The following is an 18,011-nucleotide window of genomic DNA, read 5'->3' as shown; positions in this document are numbered from 1 at the left end:
CTGTATTTTTTATAGGCTTTGAATTAGGTAAGACAAGAGTTTTTTCTACGTCATGGGAGCTGGGTGCCTAGCCAAAATGCTAATCGTATGCGCAACGACAACGAAACGCTGTAATGAAACTCTTTATCGCACCGCTACTGTTTTGATATATGTACCTACATTAAATAAATTTTACACGGTTTAGTTAGACTCACACACAGAGCATGCGGCGCGCTGCGTCGTAGTACGCGATACACGGCCGTCGTGAACGCTGCTCGCACTGTTAGTGCTTGAGAAAGGAAAAGGATTTTTTTAAAGTAAAATAATATGTTTAAAATGCTCTATATGAGTACATACACAAAAGATGAATAAAGGAGGAATAATAATAAAATCACCGCGTCTCGTTGACTGGACTAGCGGATATTTGCGATCCGTTCCACGCTTCGCGATGCGTCTTTGTGTATTAGCGGTTATGTCTTAATTACCCGACTGCACTCGTAAAAGAGGTTATTGCAATTGTCCGGCTCTGCAAATCTGCATACGTAGTTAATATACCTACGACGAGTAGTTCTTAAAAAACGGAGACCTCTGTGGTGTGGTACCTACAATTAATGTGCCTTAAAGCCTACCAGAAATATTTTATCCCACCAAAAACATTTTCATGTTAAATGTTGCCAAGACAAAACCATAAGGCTCGCACTGACAAAAAGTTATTAGATCTCTTGTAGAGCCAAGCTTCTAACTCTACTACTACTAGCCCTAACTTCACAAACTCTACACCTTAGCATAGAGAAAAAAATACATAGAGTGCTCACTCCATACATCAGTTTTAGTACCAAAAAGACTATTAACATCTAGCATCGAGTAGCGGAATTATCAGTACTGCTACTTGACAATAGATGTCGCCACCGACCGGAAAGTCTTATGCTGTTGAGATAAAACTTTCCGGTCGGTGCTACATCTATTGTCAAGTAGCAGTACTGATAGTTCCGCTACTCGACGCTAGATGTAGACACTGATATTAATAGTCTGAACTGATGTATGGAGTGAGCACTCTATGTATTTTTCTCTATGACCTTAGTCAGAATATGTCGCTTGACCGTTTCGCTACTGTCACATGGACGTAAGGTGAAAAATGTATTCACTATTCATTATTTTTTATAATACAATAGTTCTTGGAGTAACGAAACGGCCAAGCCACATATTTTGACTAAGGTGTAGAGTTTGTGAAGTTAGGGCTTGTAGAGTTAGAAGCTTGGCTCTACAAGAGATCTGATAACTTTTTGTCAGTGCGAGCCTTATGGTTTCGTCTTGGCAACATTTTACATGAAAATGTTTTTGGTGGGATTTCACTTCTTTTTGTAAGTTGCTTCCATCCCCTAATTTAAAGGGTTGCGCGTGTGATTTAAGGTACTATTAAAAATCCTGAAATACGTACCTCGGGGCATCTTTTATACATCTGCTTTTTACTGATTCCCCATACAAACTTCAACCCTCTTTTTCTCCTAACGCCCTTTTCCACCCCCTTTTCACCCTTACGGGGTGATTTTGGGGTTGAAAACTATTCTGTGCCATTCCCCATTACAAAAACTATCTACATACCAAATTTCAACTAAATCGGTTCAGCGGTTATTGATTTCCTATACAAAATTCCACCCCCCTTTTCCCCCCCCTTAGGGGCAAAAAATTTCAAGTTTTTGAATTATTTTGTTGTTTGTGTACTAATACTATCTTACATACCAAATTTCAGCTTCCTAGGACTTCAGGAAGTACCCTAGAGGTTTTGATGATCAACAGTGAGTGAGTCAGTGACGAAATTGGGGTTTTTTAGATATTAATAAAATCTTAAGTATAAGAGCTATGCAATTGAATTTTTTTATGTTTAATAAGTCCACTATTGACATCATATCCCGAGAATTTTGTTTATCTGGTATAATCCAAACCCAAGTTATGAGGGTTCAAAAAAACGACGAAGCGCTTCGAGAAAAGGTAGGTAGTGCCCTTGCGCTTCGCTTTGCTCGTCTTGGCGGGGGCACTACCGTGCCCCCAGATCAGGCAGGCGATACTACAATTTTTTTACATAAATGAAATATTGATATATTAATGTATAAGCGACCCACCCCGGCTTCCCACGGGTTAATAGATTATACATAAAGCTTCCTCTTGAATCACTCTATCTATTAAGCATGTAAGGCAGCGGTCGGCAACCTTTTAGCAGCCAAGGGCCACATAGTAGTTAACGAATTTGACGCGGGCCGCACTTCGGTAATATTTGTGACTTTAGCAAACATTGTCGTTTGTCAATATTACATACAAAATAGCCAGGGAGGCTCGCGGGCCGCAAGCGAGAGGTTCGCGGGCCGCATGCGGCCCGCGGGCTGCCTGTTGCTGACCGCTGATGTAAGGTATAGAAAGTAACTTACGCAGACGTTAGCGAATATGTACGTTTGACACTGATAAGACAGTCGTGGTAAGCTATTCGTCGTCGCCTCGTTGACTGGACTAACATAGCGCCTGCGATCCGTTCTACGCTCAGTTAAGACTACGCTTGGTGTATTAGTTACCGACTGGTTATGTCTTAATTACACGACTGCACTCGTAGAGAAGGCTATTGTTGTGCGAGGGTTATGGCCGTTTAGTTTCGCGACTGACTCACGAGTAATTAAATATATTATTATCTAAGCTTTCTAGTATGTTTCGCATAATTGTTATTGTGCTGAAACTATTACCATTTCTGAAAAAATATAAAAGAAACCTAACCTAACCTACCCTGTTCTACACAACCTATGCAAAATATTTGTTTCAGCTGGAGAAACATTATGCGATAAGAGTTTTATGCGTAATATTACATTAGGATTAGGACAATTATTATGCGACGAGATACGACCCTGCCTCATACCTAAAGCTACATGAATACATCAGAAATCAGAATAGTACTCGAGAAACGTTCCAGATGTTCCAGGTGTACTTACGGCAACTCGTCTCTTGTTAAGGTCTAGCCTCATCTCATAGCTAAAGCTCTCATAAACACGTCAGGGTAGTGGGAGGCAAGGAAGGCTCGTTCCAGGTCTCCCAGCTGTTGGTATACTTACAGCTACTCTATTCTTAAAATCCAGCCTCACAGATAAGGCTTCTTCAATGAACGCGTCAGGTAATGCGAAGACAAGAAACCTGTTCCAGGTCTTCCAGAAGAAAGAGTACTTACGGCTACTCTGCTCTCCTTAAGGTCCAGCCTCATAGCTAAGGCTTCTCTCATGAACACGTCCGGGTAGTGGGAGGCAAGGAAGGCTCGTTCCAGGTCTTCCAGCTGTTAGTATACTTACGCCTACTCTATTCTTAAGATCTAGCCTCATAGCTAAAGCTTATTTCATGAACGCGTTAGGGTTATGCGAAGACAAGAAACCTGTTCCAGGTCTTCCAGAAGTTTAAAGAGTACTTACGGCTACTCTGCTCTCCTTAAGGTCCAGCCTCATAGCTAAGGCTTCTCTCATGAACACGTCCGGGTAGTGGGAGGCAAGGAAGGCTCGCTCCAGCTCTTCCAGCTGCCAGGAGTTGAAGTTGGTGCGCGAGCGCCGCCGCTTGCCGCTGTCGCCGTCGTCGTCCACGCCACCTGGCGGGGAATAGGTTGAGTTTAACAGGTTATCGTAAGGACAGATTTTTGATGAAAAAGAATAAGTTTCTTAGGATTTTGTTAACTGCCTAGCAATAGGCCTATGCTACAACAAACATGCCGCGCGGTTGACTAAAACAAATGAGTCTAAACCGTAATATTACTAATATTATTCAACCTATCTAAATCGTAAAAATCTTTAGTTTAATTAATTCCGTAAGTACCTACATGTTTAGACCAATATCATTATGAATAATGGAATAATTTTAAAACTAAAGCTTGACCGGGCATATATGCTGATCACGCGCCATGTTGCGGAATTTTACTGGAACTATTTTTTTTTTCATACTATGAACCGTAGGTACCGAACTGTCACCCTATACATGAGAATAACAGCGCCCTCTTGACAATGATCATATATTTCTGTTAGTAGATATTACATACACAATAAGTATACGTACCTAAATACATTAGGTATCTAACGTGTCGGGCTAGCGACCTAATGCCCGTTCTATTCAATAACATCAAGTCGTAAATAGTAGTTTATGCAACAGTGATATAATAAGGGTTCTTAAAATTCAAGGGTCGAAGTTACAAAACGAGACGTAGTCGAGTTTTGTAAAAAAAGACCCGAGAATTTTAAGAACCAATTATGAGCTGTTGCATACATTACTTTTTCTATGACAGCTGCAGCAAAAAAAAAAAAAAAGAGTTATTATTAAAAAAAAGAGATTATTAAAAAAAAGAGTTATTATTTAAAAAAAATTGAGTTATTATTTAAAAAAAAAAGAGTTATTATTGTAAATGAAAACATACCTCTTTCAATCAAGATGATCGGAACTTGTATCTTTAAAAAAAATAAAGCAGTTGTATTATACTCATAAGATGACTGCTAGCAGTCATCTTATGAGCCTATAGACAAAGCATTCAAATGACATTGCTTTAGATATCACTGTCAGTCATTTAATTGACACATTTAAGTGCTGGAGTAGAAAAATCATTTTATGACACGTCGCAACTGATATTAAATTAGCTCATTCTTATTTATAATTGTAAAATAACAACGCAGTTTAATGGCTTGATAGTGTGTTTGATTCCTCGTGTAATCGTTTATTATAGAAGCTACATTGAATGAACATTCAAATTAATTAAATACATTTTCCAAAATGGCGGCGATTTTTCCCAAGACGATCAAACTTTTGTAATTGTATAATCCACCGAGATGATTATGTTTTTCCTTATAAATTGTTGTGTAAGTAAACACTAAAACACATTTGAATTTTCACTCCGATTTTCTCATTCCAAATCGTAAGTTCACTTTAAATAAATATGATTGAATATTATATATATTAGCCACTAATGGAGTTAGTAACTTGTCTATTGAAAAATATCTCTTTATAATAGTTTTCCATATTTTATTAGCAATCTCAACAACTAATTTCATCACTTCGAACTTAGACATAAATGTTGTAGCTCAAACTTCTTAGCAGATGAAATCAAAGCAATTAAGATATACGTCGATAACCATAAAATATCTCAAGCTTATTATATTTCTAATATTTCGGCGACTCTATTCAATAGATATCAATATAAATTGTCTATGAAAAAGCAATCGCGCAGAGACAAATAAAGATGTTATCTGTGCCCATAAATAATAATAATTCGCCGTTGTTCGCTATCATTCGCTTGTATCTAATAGAAATATGAATCAGACTTTTATTGAAATACGTGATATAAACGGTATCGTGTTTGTGAGTTAATTTGTGATGTTAGATACAGTAGTTGAATTGCAAAATGAACGTAATTCTAATTAACTTAGGCGGGACGATTTTTATTAAGTTTTAATTTTTTTTGTCAGATTTTGACATTAGTAAGTTTGAAGAGCTCCCAATTCAGAACAAAAATGTACCTACTTACGTAATTTTCCGTTTCGTTTCCGTAACTCAGAAAAAAACGATCGTAATTTTCCGTTGAGTTACGAAATATCGTACGTTTTCGTAACTTAGAGGAAGATCTGTAAAGGACATACGAGTACGGTGAAATTGCACTTATATTGTACATAATATTAGGAAACTCTATCTTTGCATCAAATTTGATTGAAAACTAAAAATATCAACAACAAAATGAACATCGGCCCAGGAGCCCGTTTCTAAAAAGCTTGTAATCCAAGTAAATCTTGTAATACAAGCGGATGTCACTTTTTGACAGCTTTTGTTAGAAAGGGACTTCCACTTGTATTACCTACAAGTTACAAGCTTTTGAGAAACCGCCCCAGATATAGAGTTAGACCAAGATAAGTCTACACCGATTTTGATAGCTAGCCTAGACTGTGCAAGGGTTATTTCAAACGTTAAACTTCTATGAAATATGACGTATAAATAACACTTGCACAGTCGGTGCTATCAAGATCGTTGCAGAGTTATCTTGGTCTAACTCTAAACAGTTTCGTGTTTGTGAGCCAATTTGTGTAGTTACAGTAATAATTGTATTGCAAAATGCACCTAATTGACTTAGTCACGCTTTGGCTGTGCCGTAATCCAATTTGGCAATTTTTTAACGCCTTTTATGAACTTAAGTAAGTACCTACGATTTTTATGAAGTAATATAGACGTTTTATTTGGGTATGTATTTTAATTTATGAGAATACACGAAAATCGAATTAACGAAAAACTACAAACGCAAGAACGAAAAACTAAATCAGACAACGAAAATATGAATCGGGCACGAAACTTTTCAATCAATTCGAAAGGTAAGTCAATGTTTTCAATTGGGAAAAGATGCATCTGATCACGTTTTATTTTACATTAGACATTTGTGCCTTATTATGTAACAAAGTAATTCGTCAGGAAAGCTTAATACATATTTAATACGAATATTACTACATTGTTGTAATTAAATTGTCTTGACAAAGATTTCTGATTGTTTTATTAAGTTTACTATCATAGAGATAGCTTAAATAGTCTCGTAGATAATATTAAGGTACCTATGCTCCATTTCGTACTTAGGTACTTACATATAGGTATATGTATACTAAAGTGTTAAATATCAAATCAATTTAAAAAAAAAACATCTATCAAACCCGCAGACTAAAACAAAGAGTTATAATTAACTGTTCGAATTTATTAACCACATTACACCCCCAAATAGATACTTTCGCCCCCTTCTAAAACGCCAGACTAAATTAAACCACGCCGAAACTGCCTATCTTCACAAAACTATTATATTTAGAACTCTACTTACATTACAATTACAAGTAGTCAGGGGTCAGGCTTAAACTGGTTTATTCTTAGTGAAGTATTGCTTTAGAATTGCGGTCTGCCCAAGGCAGTCGTTTGTTTTAATACAATATCTCCCGTCTCGCTCGCTCTTGAAGGTGAGTGTGTAGTGTTGTCTCGCTCGCGCCCAATTTGGTTGTTAAGGCGACAGCGCGTAACGCATTGGGGTGTTTTTACTGTTTTTAGGAGGAAAATTCATTTGGAAGCGTTTAGGTTTCAGGAATATGACATTGATAGATATGGTTATATTAAAGATAAAGCTTCGTTTTTGTAAGGTTATCTATACAAATTGTAGTTCATTGTAATAGTATTTTACCTACACACACAGAACACAGGCACCCATCCCCATGTATTTATTTAATAACCTTATAGTCGTTTTTTTTTCAATGAGAATAGATAAGTTTAATCAAAAATATATATATGTAATAATAAAGTTTCAGCATAGATAACAATCACACAAACGATTACACAAATAATTACATATCTTATCTTATTATTATCGGGGGCCCTTACGGATACACTTCGACCCATAGGGATCTTTTGTGCAATTACCCCCTGGAGAAGATCCGTCAGCTACTCAAGAGCTTTTCCCACCATATCCATGTGTCGGATGATGGAGCTCATGGGTAGCGTTTTAAAGTCCTTTGGTTCCAGATATCCTGCTCCAAAGTCCTTCATTCTTTGTCTGGCTAGGGCGTGACATTCACACATTAAGTGTTTCACTGTCTCTTCCTCTTCGCCACACATACGACAATCGGTGTTGTCAGAATGTCCCATCTTGGTCAGAATTCCCTTGACCCCGTAATGACCAGTGAACACCCCCGTTATGATTTGGAGTTGTCTTTTGCTAAGTTTCCAAAGCTTTTTGCTCCAGCCGGAGTCTACTCCTTGCATGAAGAGCTTTGCATGCTTTAGACCCGTCAGACTGTTCCATTCTTCCTGATGTTTGGTCTTGGCATGGTCTTTAATAATTACATAACTTTGTTAGGTATAAGACCGTAACCTCTTACTTTTGTATACCTAGTATTTTTAATCTGAATAATTTTTATCAAAAAAGTTTTTGGTTTGTGTCTTTAAAAATATGAAATTCTATCAAAAAGTCATTTGAAATCCTTCTCAAATTATTACCAATGTCCATACACACATTCGTGTTATTTCAGTACATTGTATTATTTTAATTACCAACGTTAGGTTAAACCAGTTATTACCAAAACAGGAGCGCTTTCTCTTAATCACTTCTAATTTATTTAGTCGAGCCAAACTCCGTAATTTATAGCCATCCCCGTCCCACCCCCGCTCCGCGCGTATACCCATCTCTCTCTGGAGACCATTTTTAATTAAAATCATCGGGAGAGCGGGAGAATTAGAAATTATATTCTATTTTCAAAAAGTTGGTCGACGGTTGGTAGATTATCTGTTTTTTATGAGCCCCTGGTCGCGCTTTCGGGTTATGGCGTGGAGATTTTCGTAATTGACTTAGGGTGGTATTCCACCTGTCCAATTTCTTTGTCCATTGCGTCTCACTCACTCATTAAGCAAAATGTGAGACGCAAATACACATTGGACCAAGATATTGGACAGATGGAATAGGTACCATCCTTAACCACGGTGGCTAGCGTTACTTTAAAAGGTAATTTTGCTTTGATAAAGGGCATTTCTATTTTATTTGTACCCCAACTTGCATTTTAGATACAATGAAGTTTACTATTTTAACCGTATTGTTTTACTATACTTTATTTGTTTAACATTTTTTATTTCATGTAGGTAGGTAATTTGAAAAAATGGTATGAACGATAAAATAAACAAATTAACGAAAAACTAAATCGAGCGTACGAAAATGTTTGGTGCCGAGAAGCGTGAAACCTGTTCATTATGTAGTCACTGACATTTTACAATTCTATTTGTAGTAGGTATCTACTGAGGCTTTACTATGCCATTAGATAAACATTACAATTAATACACTAAAGTAAATTATGAATTAAGCTGACGACGTTATAGTTTTAACTTTAACCCCGAATATAGTTAAGGTGACTTTACATCCCAAGAGTATAATAAAACATGGAAGAGTAGGGGCGGGCTCTTTACAAATATTTCAAGTTCATAAGATAGATACACTCCAAAACAACCTATAGAAAGAGTCCCGTTTATTTTTCTATTGGTAGTAGTTACCAGATTTTCACTATCAGTCGACAACCTTGCCTCATACTTTTACTTGAAATATAGGATAGTTTTCTCCAACTGTCCTGCAGGTTAAAGGATATTTTGTCCTTTTGTACAATAAAAAAAATACCCATAAGAAATTTATGACAAACAATTTTGCACGTTTTGACTTTACGGCCATTACGACATGCAGCGTGCAAACTTCATAGCATCCTATCCAAATTACAAGAATGTATGTATCAAAAGTGACGTTTCTGGTTGAAAAATGACAATTTTGACTCGGATAGAATAGTAATATCCATAACAAATCGATATCAAATTTATAACCAGTTTTTGCTATTAGAATAATCCAAGCCTCCGTGTACTAGCAGGTACACGTACGTACTCGTACCTGCTGTAGTTATTATTTGTAACTAAACCGCAATTTCCTGAAACCGTATTAATCACGTTTTCGCCGAAAGTGTCAATAAAACGGCTCGTCTCACGAAAAAACCGACGAATATTACCAAGAATCAATCGAGCCCAGGCCCGGACTTGACCGCACTCCGATTTAATTTGGGAAATTGTATCACAACACCGATTTAAAATGCCATATAAACCTACCGATTTAGAGTAGCTTACACCCTTTTGAAACTGTAGTTAGTTAATGTGGGACAAGCCTGATAATTAGGTATAATGTTCACACTACCAATGATCGGGTTTTCGGAAACGAATTAAAATAGTTGCAGTTGATTTCTGAAAATTCACACGTGTTTTATAGTTTCATTTGACCGTTTCGTGTGTACAGTTAATTATTGAGCGTTGTTATTAAACTTTTTTTGGATGGATGGTGGTTTTAGTCGTAAATATCTGGGACACCGAGCTTTGCTCGGAAAACATATAAAATCTCGAAAATGCGCGTTTTCCCAGGGATAAAACCTAGCTAGATCGATTTTTCGCCCTCGAAAACCCCCATATAGCTAATTTCATCGAAATCGTTAGAGCCGTTCCCGAGATCCCCGAAATATATATACATATAAATAAATAAACATATAAATATGCAAGAATTGCTCGTTTAAAGGTGTTAGATAAAGCATAATTTATATAATTGCTTTAGATTGTAATTTAACGTTGTCGCGTGACTTAAATGGACTTCAAACACTATTTTTCTATATACTGGGAAACTGAGTATATACCTATTCAATTATTAAAAAGTATGTTTGCTGGCCCGCCTTAAATTAAATTCTGGCTACATGTTTTTAGGAAAGGAAAAAAAAATGCGTGGCTGTGATGGTAGTTATTAAATCCAAAGATTCACACTCATAAAAGTAGCCATCAAACAGCGAAGCAAACCAGCAAGATAGATCTACGAGTAATATTATTATATTTATTATACATATTACACAAGACAGCAAAGGTTCTATATTCCTCACATGTGAAAGTCAACACCGACATTGGAAAATTCACCATGTGCAAAATTGGAGGGAATAAAAGCCAGGAAAGGAAAAAAAGGTTCTATATTTTAAATCCTTTTAGTTCCCTGGCGACGCATATTGCACACAGCTAATAGATTAATAAATCGCAAATAATTGTGTGCCGAGTCCGAACCTGTTCGGCGCAGGCGCACCGCTAATGACTTAATTCAAGTATCACAGCGCACACTGCGCAGCAGTACACTTCTCATTTATACGCATTCATGTTTACAGGTGTTTTTATTTATTTAAACTTTCTTTTTTTTTATATTTACTCATGTATTTTTAACACGTCACTTTTATAGACCAACTTAACCTCCTGAGTCCCTGCCCTTGGGCCTTTATAAAGGGTTTAATTCAAGCCTTTACTTCAAAAATGTTACGTAGGAAATCATTTTCTACAGTTTCTTGTCGGACTATATTTTATGTCCATGATGTATGTATACTATTGGCACTTTTGTAAACCTGGCACCGTCATGCCAACATTGCCGACCGCCGGCTGCAATTTGCCCGCGATCCCGAGAAATTAATTCCGAAAATCACCGGCAATCAGCAACTTATAATTTGGGGCGAAATTTTCCTTTTTGGGACACGCGTTGGCGCAGGGACGCATTTAGTCGCGAGGAATAATTGACCTTTTGTCGCTATGAGTATCGCTATTAGCCGCAATTTTCTTGTTAATAGACTAGTTTACTATAAATTAACGCAATTGTTTTACAGCAACCATGAAATTTTACAAAATACATACGGATAGAGGATTCTCGTCTCGATCGTCTCACGATACGTCTATATTAGTGCTTAGTAGGTAGTAAATATCTATTAAATAATCTCGATACGTGCTCGATACCTTGTTAATTTATAGTAAAATATCTTATTTAGAAAATTTAGTTTTATTCTCAATCTGTATAGGTACCGAACCACCGAATGAGAAAAGTAATCCTATATGCAATTGTTTTATTAATTACTTAATTAACAACAAAAGTAAACTCTACCTATATTTCACCTTTACATGTCATTGCAACATCAAGTAATGATAATGAATAAACCAAAAATAACTACTTTACGATTATTAATACCGCTGTCCCAACCCGAACGCAGCAGCGCCAATAATTTAACGTTTTAAGAATTCAATTGGCATAATCCGGCAATCTAATTAATTTTTCACATAAATCCATAATAAGGGTCATTATGGGTCGCCTGAACTTTTATGAAGACATCGTATAAATGGCTTCATTACGGTTCTGCGAAGCGACGACGGAGTCCATAATTGAATTTATGTACATAAGCTTGGAAACCTGTATTTGGTATGGCTGTAGTAGACTGAGACAGTAGGCTAGCATGCTCTTTTATATAAAAGTACCATTTTCAACGGCGAACTGAAAGGTAGTCTAAAAAAGACGGGATGATATATTTTTTTAATAAATAAGTATCTGAAGTATTTTTTTAATTTAGTTTATACATAGTTTTATTAAGTAATATTAATTGACTTTTTAAGTAGTAGTTGCATTTAACGCTAATAATTTATTAGGGTTCCGTAGCCAAATGGCAAAAAACGGAACCCTTATAGATTCGTCATGTCTGTCTGTCTGTCTGTCTGTCTGTCTGTCCGTCTGTCCGTCCGTATGTCACAGTCACTTTTCTCCGAAACTATAAGAACTATACTGTTGAAACTTGGTAAGTAGATGTATTGTGAACCGCATTAAGATTTTCACACAAAAATAAAAAAAAACAATAAATTTTTGGGGTTCCCCATACTTAGAACTGAAATTCAAAAATTTTTTTTTCATCAAACCCATACGTGTGGGGTAAAAATGATATTGAGGTTTCTAATATCATTTTTTTCTAAACTGAATAGTTTGCGCTAGAGACACTTCCGAAGTGGTAAAATGTGTGTCCCCCCCCCCCCCTGTAACTTCTAAAATAACAGAATGATAAAACTAAAAAAAATATATGATGTACATTACCATGTAAACTTCCACCGAAAATTGGTTTGAACGAGATCTAGTAAGTAGTTTTTTTTAATACATCATAAATCGCCTAAATACGGAACCCTTCATGGGCGAGTCCGACTCGCACTTGGCCGCTTTTTTTAAATAAGTTATTCCTGTTTCATATAATCATATTATGTGTTAAATAAAATCACTTTTACCCCATTTTCCTATATATTTATGGTAATATGTTTAATGTTAATTTAAAATACATATTTATAGTTTAAATTAGAGTTGATTTATCAAGATTGAGAACAAATCGGTAACGAAAACCTAAATCGGAAAAACGATAAAATAAATCGTATAAACGAAAAAATGAAGCATAGCATGGTTCTAGAGATATTATGTTGTTTATTTGCGTGTAAGAAAACTAAAATTGGACTACTAATTTGTGTAAAATTTATTTAGGTACCTAAGGAAAATCATTAACTTACCTAAGGAAAATCGGAGGCTCCCAAGTCCCAACACAAGCTATTTTGCTCCCTCCCTTTTTAGCTTATATTTATCGTGTAACTTACAAAAACAAAGTTTTTTTTTGTATTTATAATTATATTAAATGTCGTCGTATCTTCGCGTACTGTATGTCGTACACAGTGGCATTTCTCAAGACGACTCATTACCCCGCCCGACTAATCGCCAGCCAACCATTACGCCATATTTAGAATTATTACCAATATACATACCATTTTTTAAAGCATTAGCGCCTATTACACTTGCGTTATGTTGCCGATTATAATTTTATGACACGAAGCTTTGGAGAAATTATAGGTTTAGGTGATACTTTTGCCATAATTTGTAGGCTAGGTTATGTTTATCATTCAAAGCTGCCTTAGCATTTAATTAATATTAATGTTAATTTGTTTAATAGGATGGCAGCTTGTATCAAATTAGCGCGGCTTCGGTTTAATAAGTTGTGTTTTCTGCAGACGCTGAATGCCAAAAGATTGTGGAAAAGATCGGACTTTAGTGATAAGACCCCTATTGTCTGTTTCACTATAATATAATATACATATTTTTAGTGTGCAATGAATAATATTTTATTGTATTATATATTTAGAAACAAAAATATTGATAAAACGAATATAATATAGCTCATGTACACATGTGTAGCACTGTGCGGTTTAAGAGGATTTCCTATGGAATGAGCTATGCCATGCCGAGGTTTTCTCAAGGGGTTACAATATGTAGTTCTTCAAAAAAAGAGTGTACTTACAGGTTTCTAAAGGGTTGGCAACGCGCATGCTACACCCCTGGAGTTGGAAGCTTCCATAGGCTAGGTTATACGTGGTATAAATAAAAAGCTCATTGTAATGAAGGGGTAATTGAGTAAGTAATTTATATAGTTTTTTGTTTTTTGTCTACGTTACCCTGCTTTTGTAGTAACTTAATTGTTTTTTTAAAGAGATATTTATCTATAATTGTTTCACAAACTGCAAGAAGAAATTTTACGAGAAACAATTACTGTATATTGAACGATGTAACCTAACGTCGATTACAACTTTAATTGCCACTTACCTATTTATCCGTCTAAACCTAAGCACCGGCCACCATAATTCTAAATCCTAAACTAGCAATAAATAATGAAGATGTTAACGAGCTGAGTTGGCACGGATCCAAGATGAGCATTGATTGCATTATGGTCGGATTAGCCCCGGGGGAGGGATAAATCCGGCGGTGACGGCCGAACATGCGGCCGGACTATTAGGTAGGTATACGGATATGTTAGATACCAAATATGTATTGGGTATTGGAGAGGACCAAATAAATTCATACATTAAAGAGATTTTGAACGATTTAACCCGTGTTTTTTTTCGACATGCAGGAATATTAAAGGAATTGTTTTTCATAAGTGTCGGAAGCAATTATGAGCTATGTCGATGTTTTTAGGTAGTAGGTACCTATTACCCCTTCAGGGCTATAACCGCGAAAATCGAAGTTCTTCAATTGAAGGCATTTTTTTCTGTCACTATAATTACGTTTTAATGAGAGTAAAAGAGAAAGATCCCCGCATTTTGCGAATTTCGGTTTTCGTGGTAGGCGTGGTAGGCCCCCTTGTTTAGCATTTTTATGTAATGTAAATGAGTATTAAATATGCTGATTTAGAAGAACTATATTGGACCGACAAAGATAATGGATATTTTAAAGGAATTTCTTGTGATATCGGACATGAAAGATAATTATATTGATATCTATTACATATTTACTTTAGCCGGTACGAGTTAGTAACTATATCTAGGTGTGTAAACAAATAAATACTTAGTACCTACTTTTACTTTAGACAATTTAATAGATAAAATTACATAACCTAACCTACGAAATATATTAATTGTCCAACCAATATACAACCAAATATTTAATTACTTAGCTTACCTACTGACCCTAAGTTATCGGACGTCCGATTTAGTTTTTCGCTCATTCGTTTTTATTTTCAGCTAGCTAATTTTACACACAATGTGCATATTTCAGTCGACTCTGCTCACAATATGTCATATTTTACATAGGTAGCTATATTTTTTATAAATAAAGCATAACTTTTCCCCCAATAAAATGTCCACCTATTTTCAAGTCGATAACAAAAAAAAACTTTTTTAAAACCAAATCCCAACTTGTTCAAAAGTCAAGTGCCAAAACTTAAACAAAACGTGGCGGGGTCGCTTGTTATTCATAGGGGTTGCATTTCCTATAAAAACGCCTTATGCGCCGCGATTCATCCAACCACATACGCTACTTTCTATCTAATAACTTGTTTTTAAAAGGGCTTAAGCGCCGTAGAAACTGTTGTTACATACGTCGTTTAGTTCTGGTGATAGTGGGTCTCTTGGGGGCCATAACTCTCCGGTATCTGCAGATGTGGAATTATCAGCTGGTTCGTTGTTGTCGGAATCATGTTTTGATTGAGTTTCTAATGTGTTTTTGTTGTTTAGGAGGTGTTGGGATTCGGTGAAAATTGGAGAAAAACCCTGCGCTAGAATTTTTTGCGCTCAATGTATTGCAAATATTGTTATGTTTAAAGAGTGATTTAAATCATATCACTCAAATAAATCGTCTGCAATCACTCTGCAATAGACGCAAAGGCCTGTGATGAAAGAGTGATAAGGATAATCTACACGGAACTAAAGAACTCTTTTTAAAAGTTTGTCATTAAACTTGTTATCGTTTGAGTACAATCTGTGTTTTAATTATTTGCTCGTCTTACAGGAGACACCGGGTAATCTAATACCTTTAAACGAGCAATTCTTGTATATTTATTTATTTATATTATTAGTTAACTGAATCAGTCAGGCCTTTAACTCACATACGAAATATGAAAGGCGATGGGAATACCGTGGCCACAGACCATTAATCCGGACATTAGGATAGGCCGGATTCTGTAAAAAAACCCACTCCAACCCATGCCTTGAGTAATTACAAACATTTACATAATTATCTATTTAACACGTGAGTTTATTACATTCAAGTAAACAAAGCGTAAAGTTAACCATTGGGCGAACATAAACTTTTTGCACAACTGGTAGAGGATACCTCGCGGCCCTCGCGCATTACTCAGGACACAAATTTTACATGTACAAAAATTGTACAAAAATTAGCAACCTGGAGAAAGGTGACTAATAGGTGTATTCGAATTTTAGTTATTTGATCAGTTTCCTATGTGACAGTAAAAGTGACGTTTTTGGTTGAAGAAATACTTTTGGCACGGACATCTGTCATCAGCATCATATCGGAAACTGATCGAATAGCTAACACCCGAATTGGCCTCATAACATATTGTAGTTTCTTAAATTTCCATGTCAAAAAAGCCTACTCTACCGATCTTCTCAATTAAAAAGTCATTTCGAAACTGGTCATTACCTTCCAAGGCGAGTCAATCAATATATCCGTACAATATGAAATTTTTATGGCCCACCATCTTTTTCGGCATAAAACAGCAGTTAAAAGCGTATTTTAAGGAGTGCTTATTATATTTAAGTTCAATGATCATGTTGTTACTGTTGCTGCTTTATATGGCTCTGTGCTAAAGATGGATCGGTTTACTGATTTATATACACTATTTTAGTTATTTATAATAAATAAAAACAATACAGGGTTACTAGTAAGTAGAATAATGGTTAAACGGTGTTCCAAAAGGTCGCATCTTTTTTTATTTACTTATTTATTGAGAAACAAACAGTCATTCATTATCAGTAGATTAAGCAGCAGTAAATAAATAGACCTATTAGTTTCCTTAAGGCTTGGCCAGACACAGAGCGCGACTTGGCGCGACGCAGCGCCGCGTGATGCCGACGCAGCGCCGCGTGATGCCGACGCGATGACTGTTCAAACAGGGCGCGCGCGGACCGCGCTCTCAACACGCCCTCATCGCGCGCGCGAACGCGGCGCGGCCGCGCGGGAACGCGGCGCGGCCGCGCGCCACCGCTCGCTGCCTAACGTCCGATCCGACTGATGTGACCCAGCGCAACGCGGCGGCCCGCCGCGTCCCGCCGCGTCCGCGCGGCGCAGCGCTGCGCGGACGCAAGGGGCCGCGCGGCGCGGGGCGCGACAGAAGCGGGGCGTGATACCGGCGGGACGCAGTCTGTTTGACGTCGGTAACCTGTTAGCATGTGCCGCGGTCGCGCGGCGCGGACGCGTCGCTGCGTCGCGCTCTGTGTCTGGCCAAGCCTTTAATCTTCGAGTGTTGTCTTGCCGGGATCGGTAAATTTTTCCATTTTTAACTGAGTTCAAAATAAAAGGAGGTTCTCAGTTAGACCCGTATGTTTGTATGTATGTATGTTTGTCCGCGATTATCTCGCGTTTGGCTGAACCGATTTTGATGCGGTTTACAGAAAAGTGTTTGTTACATTCTGGGGAAGGTTTTAGAATACATAGAGCTGAGCTGATGCTGAACCCTGGCCGTACCTAGTGGAACTCAGGTTTGGTGCAACATTAGTTCCATCAATGTATTGTTCAAAAGTTTATCAAACTACCCAAAACGCATCCAATATAAACAAAGCAAATTATCATTAGCAAGTTGTGAGGGCCGATACACGAGGGCCACATTACTGCAGATTTATGGCGCTTATCAGAGGGGAAATAATTACGAGCCTCGTATTAATCAGGCTCGTTTAACTTTCGATTGGGACAAAGCAGACTTGTTGGAGGCTGAGATTGAAACTGGGATAGGATGGTGTCAGCACTGGGTTCGGTTTTTGCGTTACTCCGACACAGATAAGGTAAAGGTAAGGTACTATATTTATAGTAGATTGTTAACCAAGGGATGAAAATATGATACCTTCCACCCGTGTTAAAGACTCTACTTTTCATTTCAATACGAAGAAAGTAAAATGCATGTGTTTTTTAAAAACATGACTAAGTATACATTTTTATAGTATGTCATGAGGGTACTTTCAATAGAATAATAATAACCAGATTTAGTATACTAATTAACAATTGAATCCAATTTACATTTCAAACTTGACCGTCGATAAAACTGCCATTTTGAAATATAATTTTACACAAACACCTGTTCAGTCATTGAAGCCTACCTCAATTACATTTTCCCAAAAAACCTGCA

General features: G+C 36.8%; 1 protein-coding gene across 1 annotated transcript in view; it reads right to left on the bottom strand.

The window, feature by feature from the left end:
- LOC134650942 (homeobox protein unc-4-like) overlaps nt 1-18,011 on the bottom strand; it is a 57,008-nt gene that overhangs the window by 16,113 nt on the left and 22,884 nt on the right. The window contains exon 2 of the mRNA XM_063505898.1: nt 3,420-3,589. Coding sequence (XP_063361968.1) covers nt 3,420-3,589 — 170 coding nt within the window. The remainder of the gene's footprint in view (nt 1-3,419; nt 3,590-18,011) is intronic.

This window comes from Cydia amplana, chromosome 9, assembly GCF_948474715.1.
Source record: "Cydia amplana chromosome 9, ilCydAmpl1.1, whole genome shotgun sequence".
Lineage (NCBI taxonomy): Eukaryota > Metazoa > Arthropoda > Insecta > Lepidoptera > Tortricidae > Cydia > Cydia amplana.
Note: the sequence above shows the minus strand (reverse complement) of the source record. Positions and strands in the feature narration are given on the sequence as shown.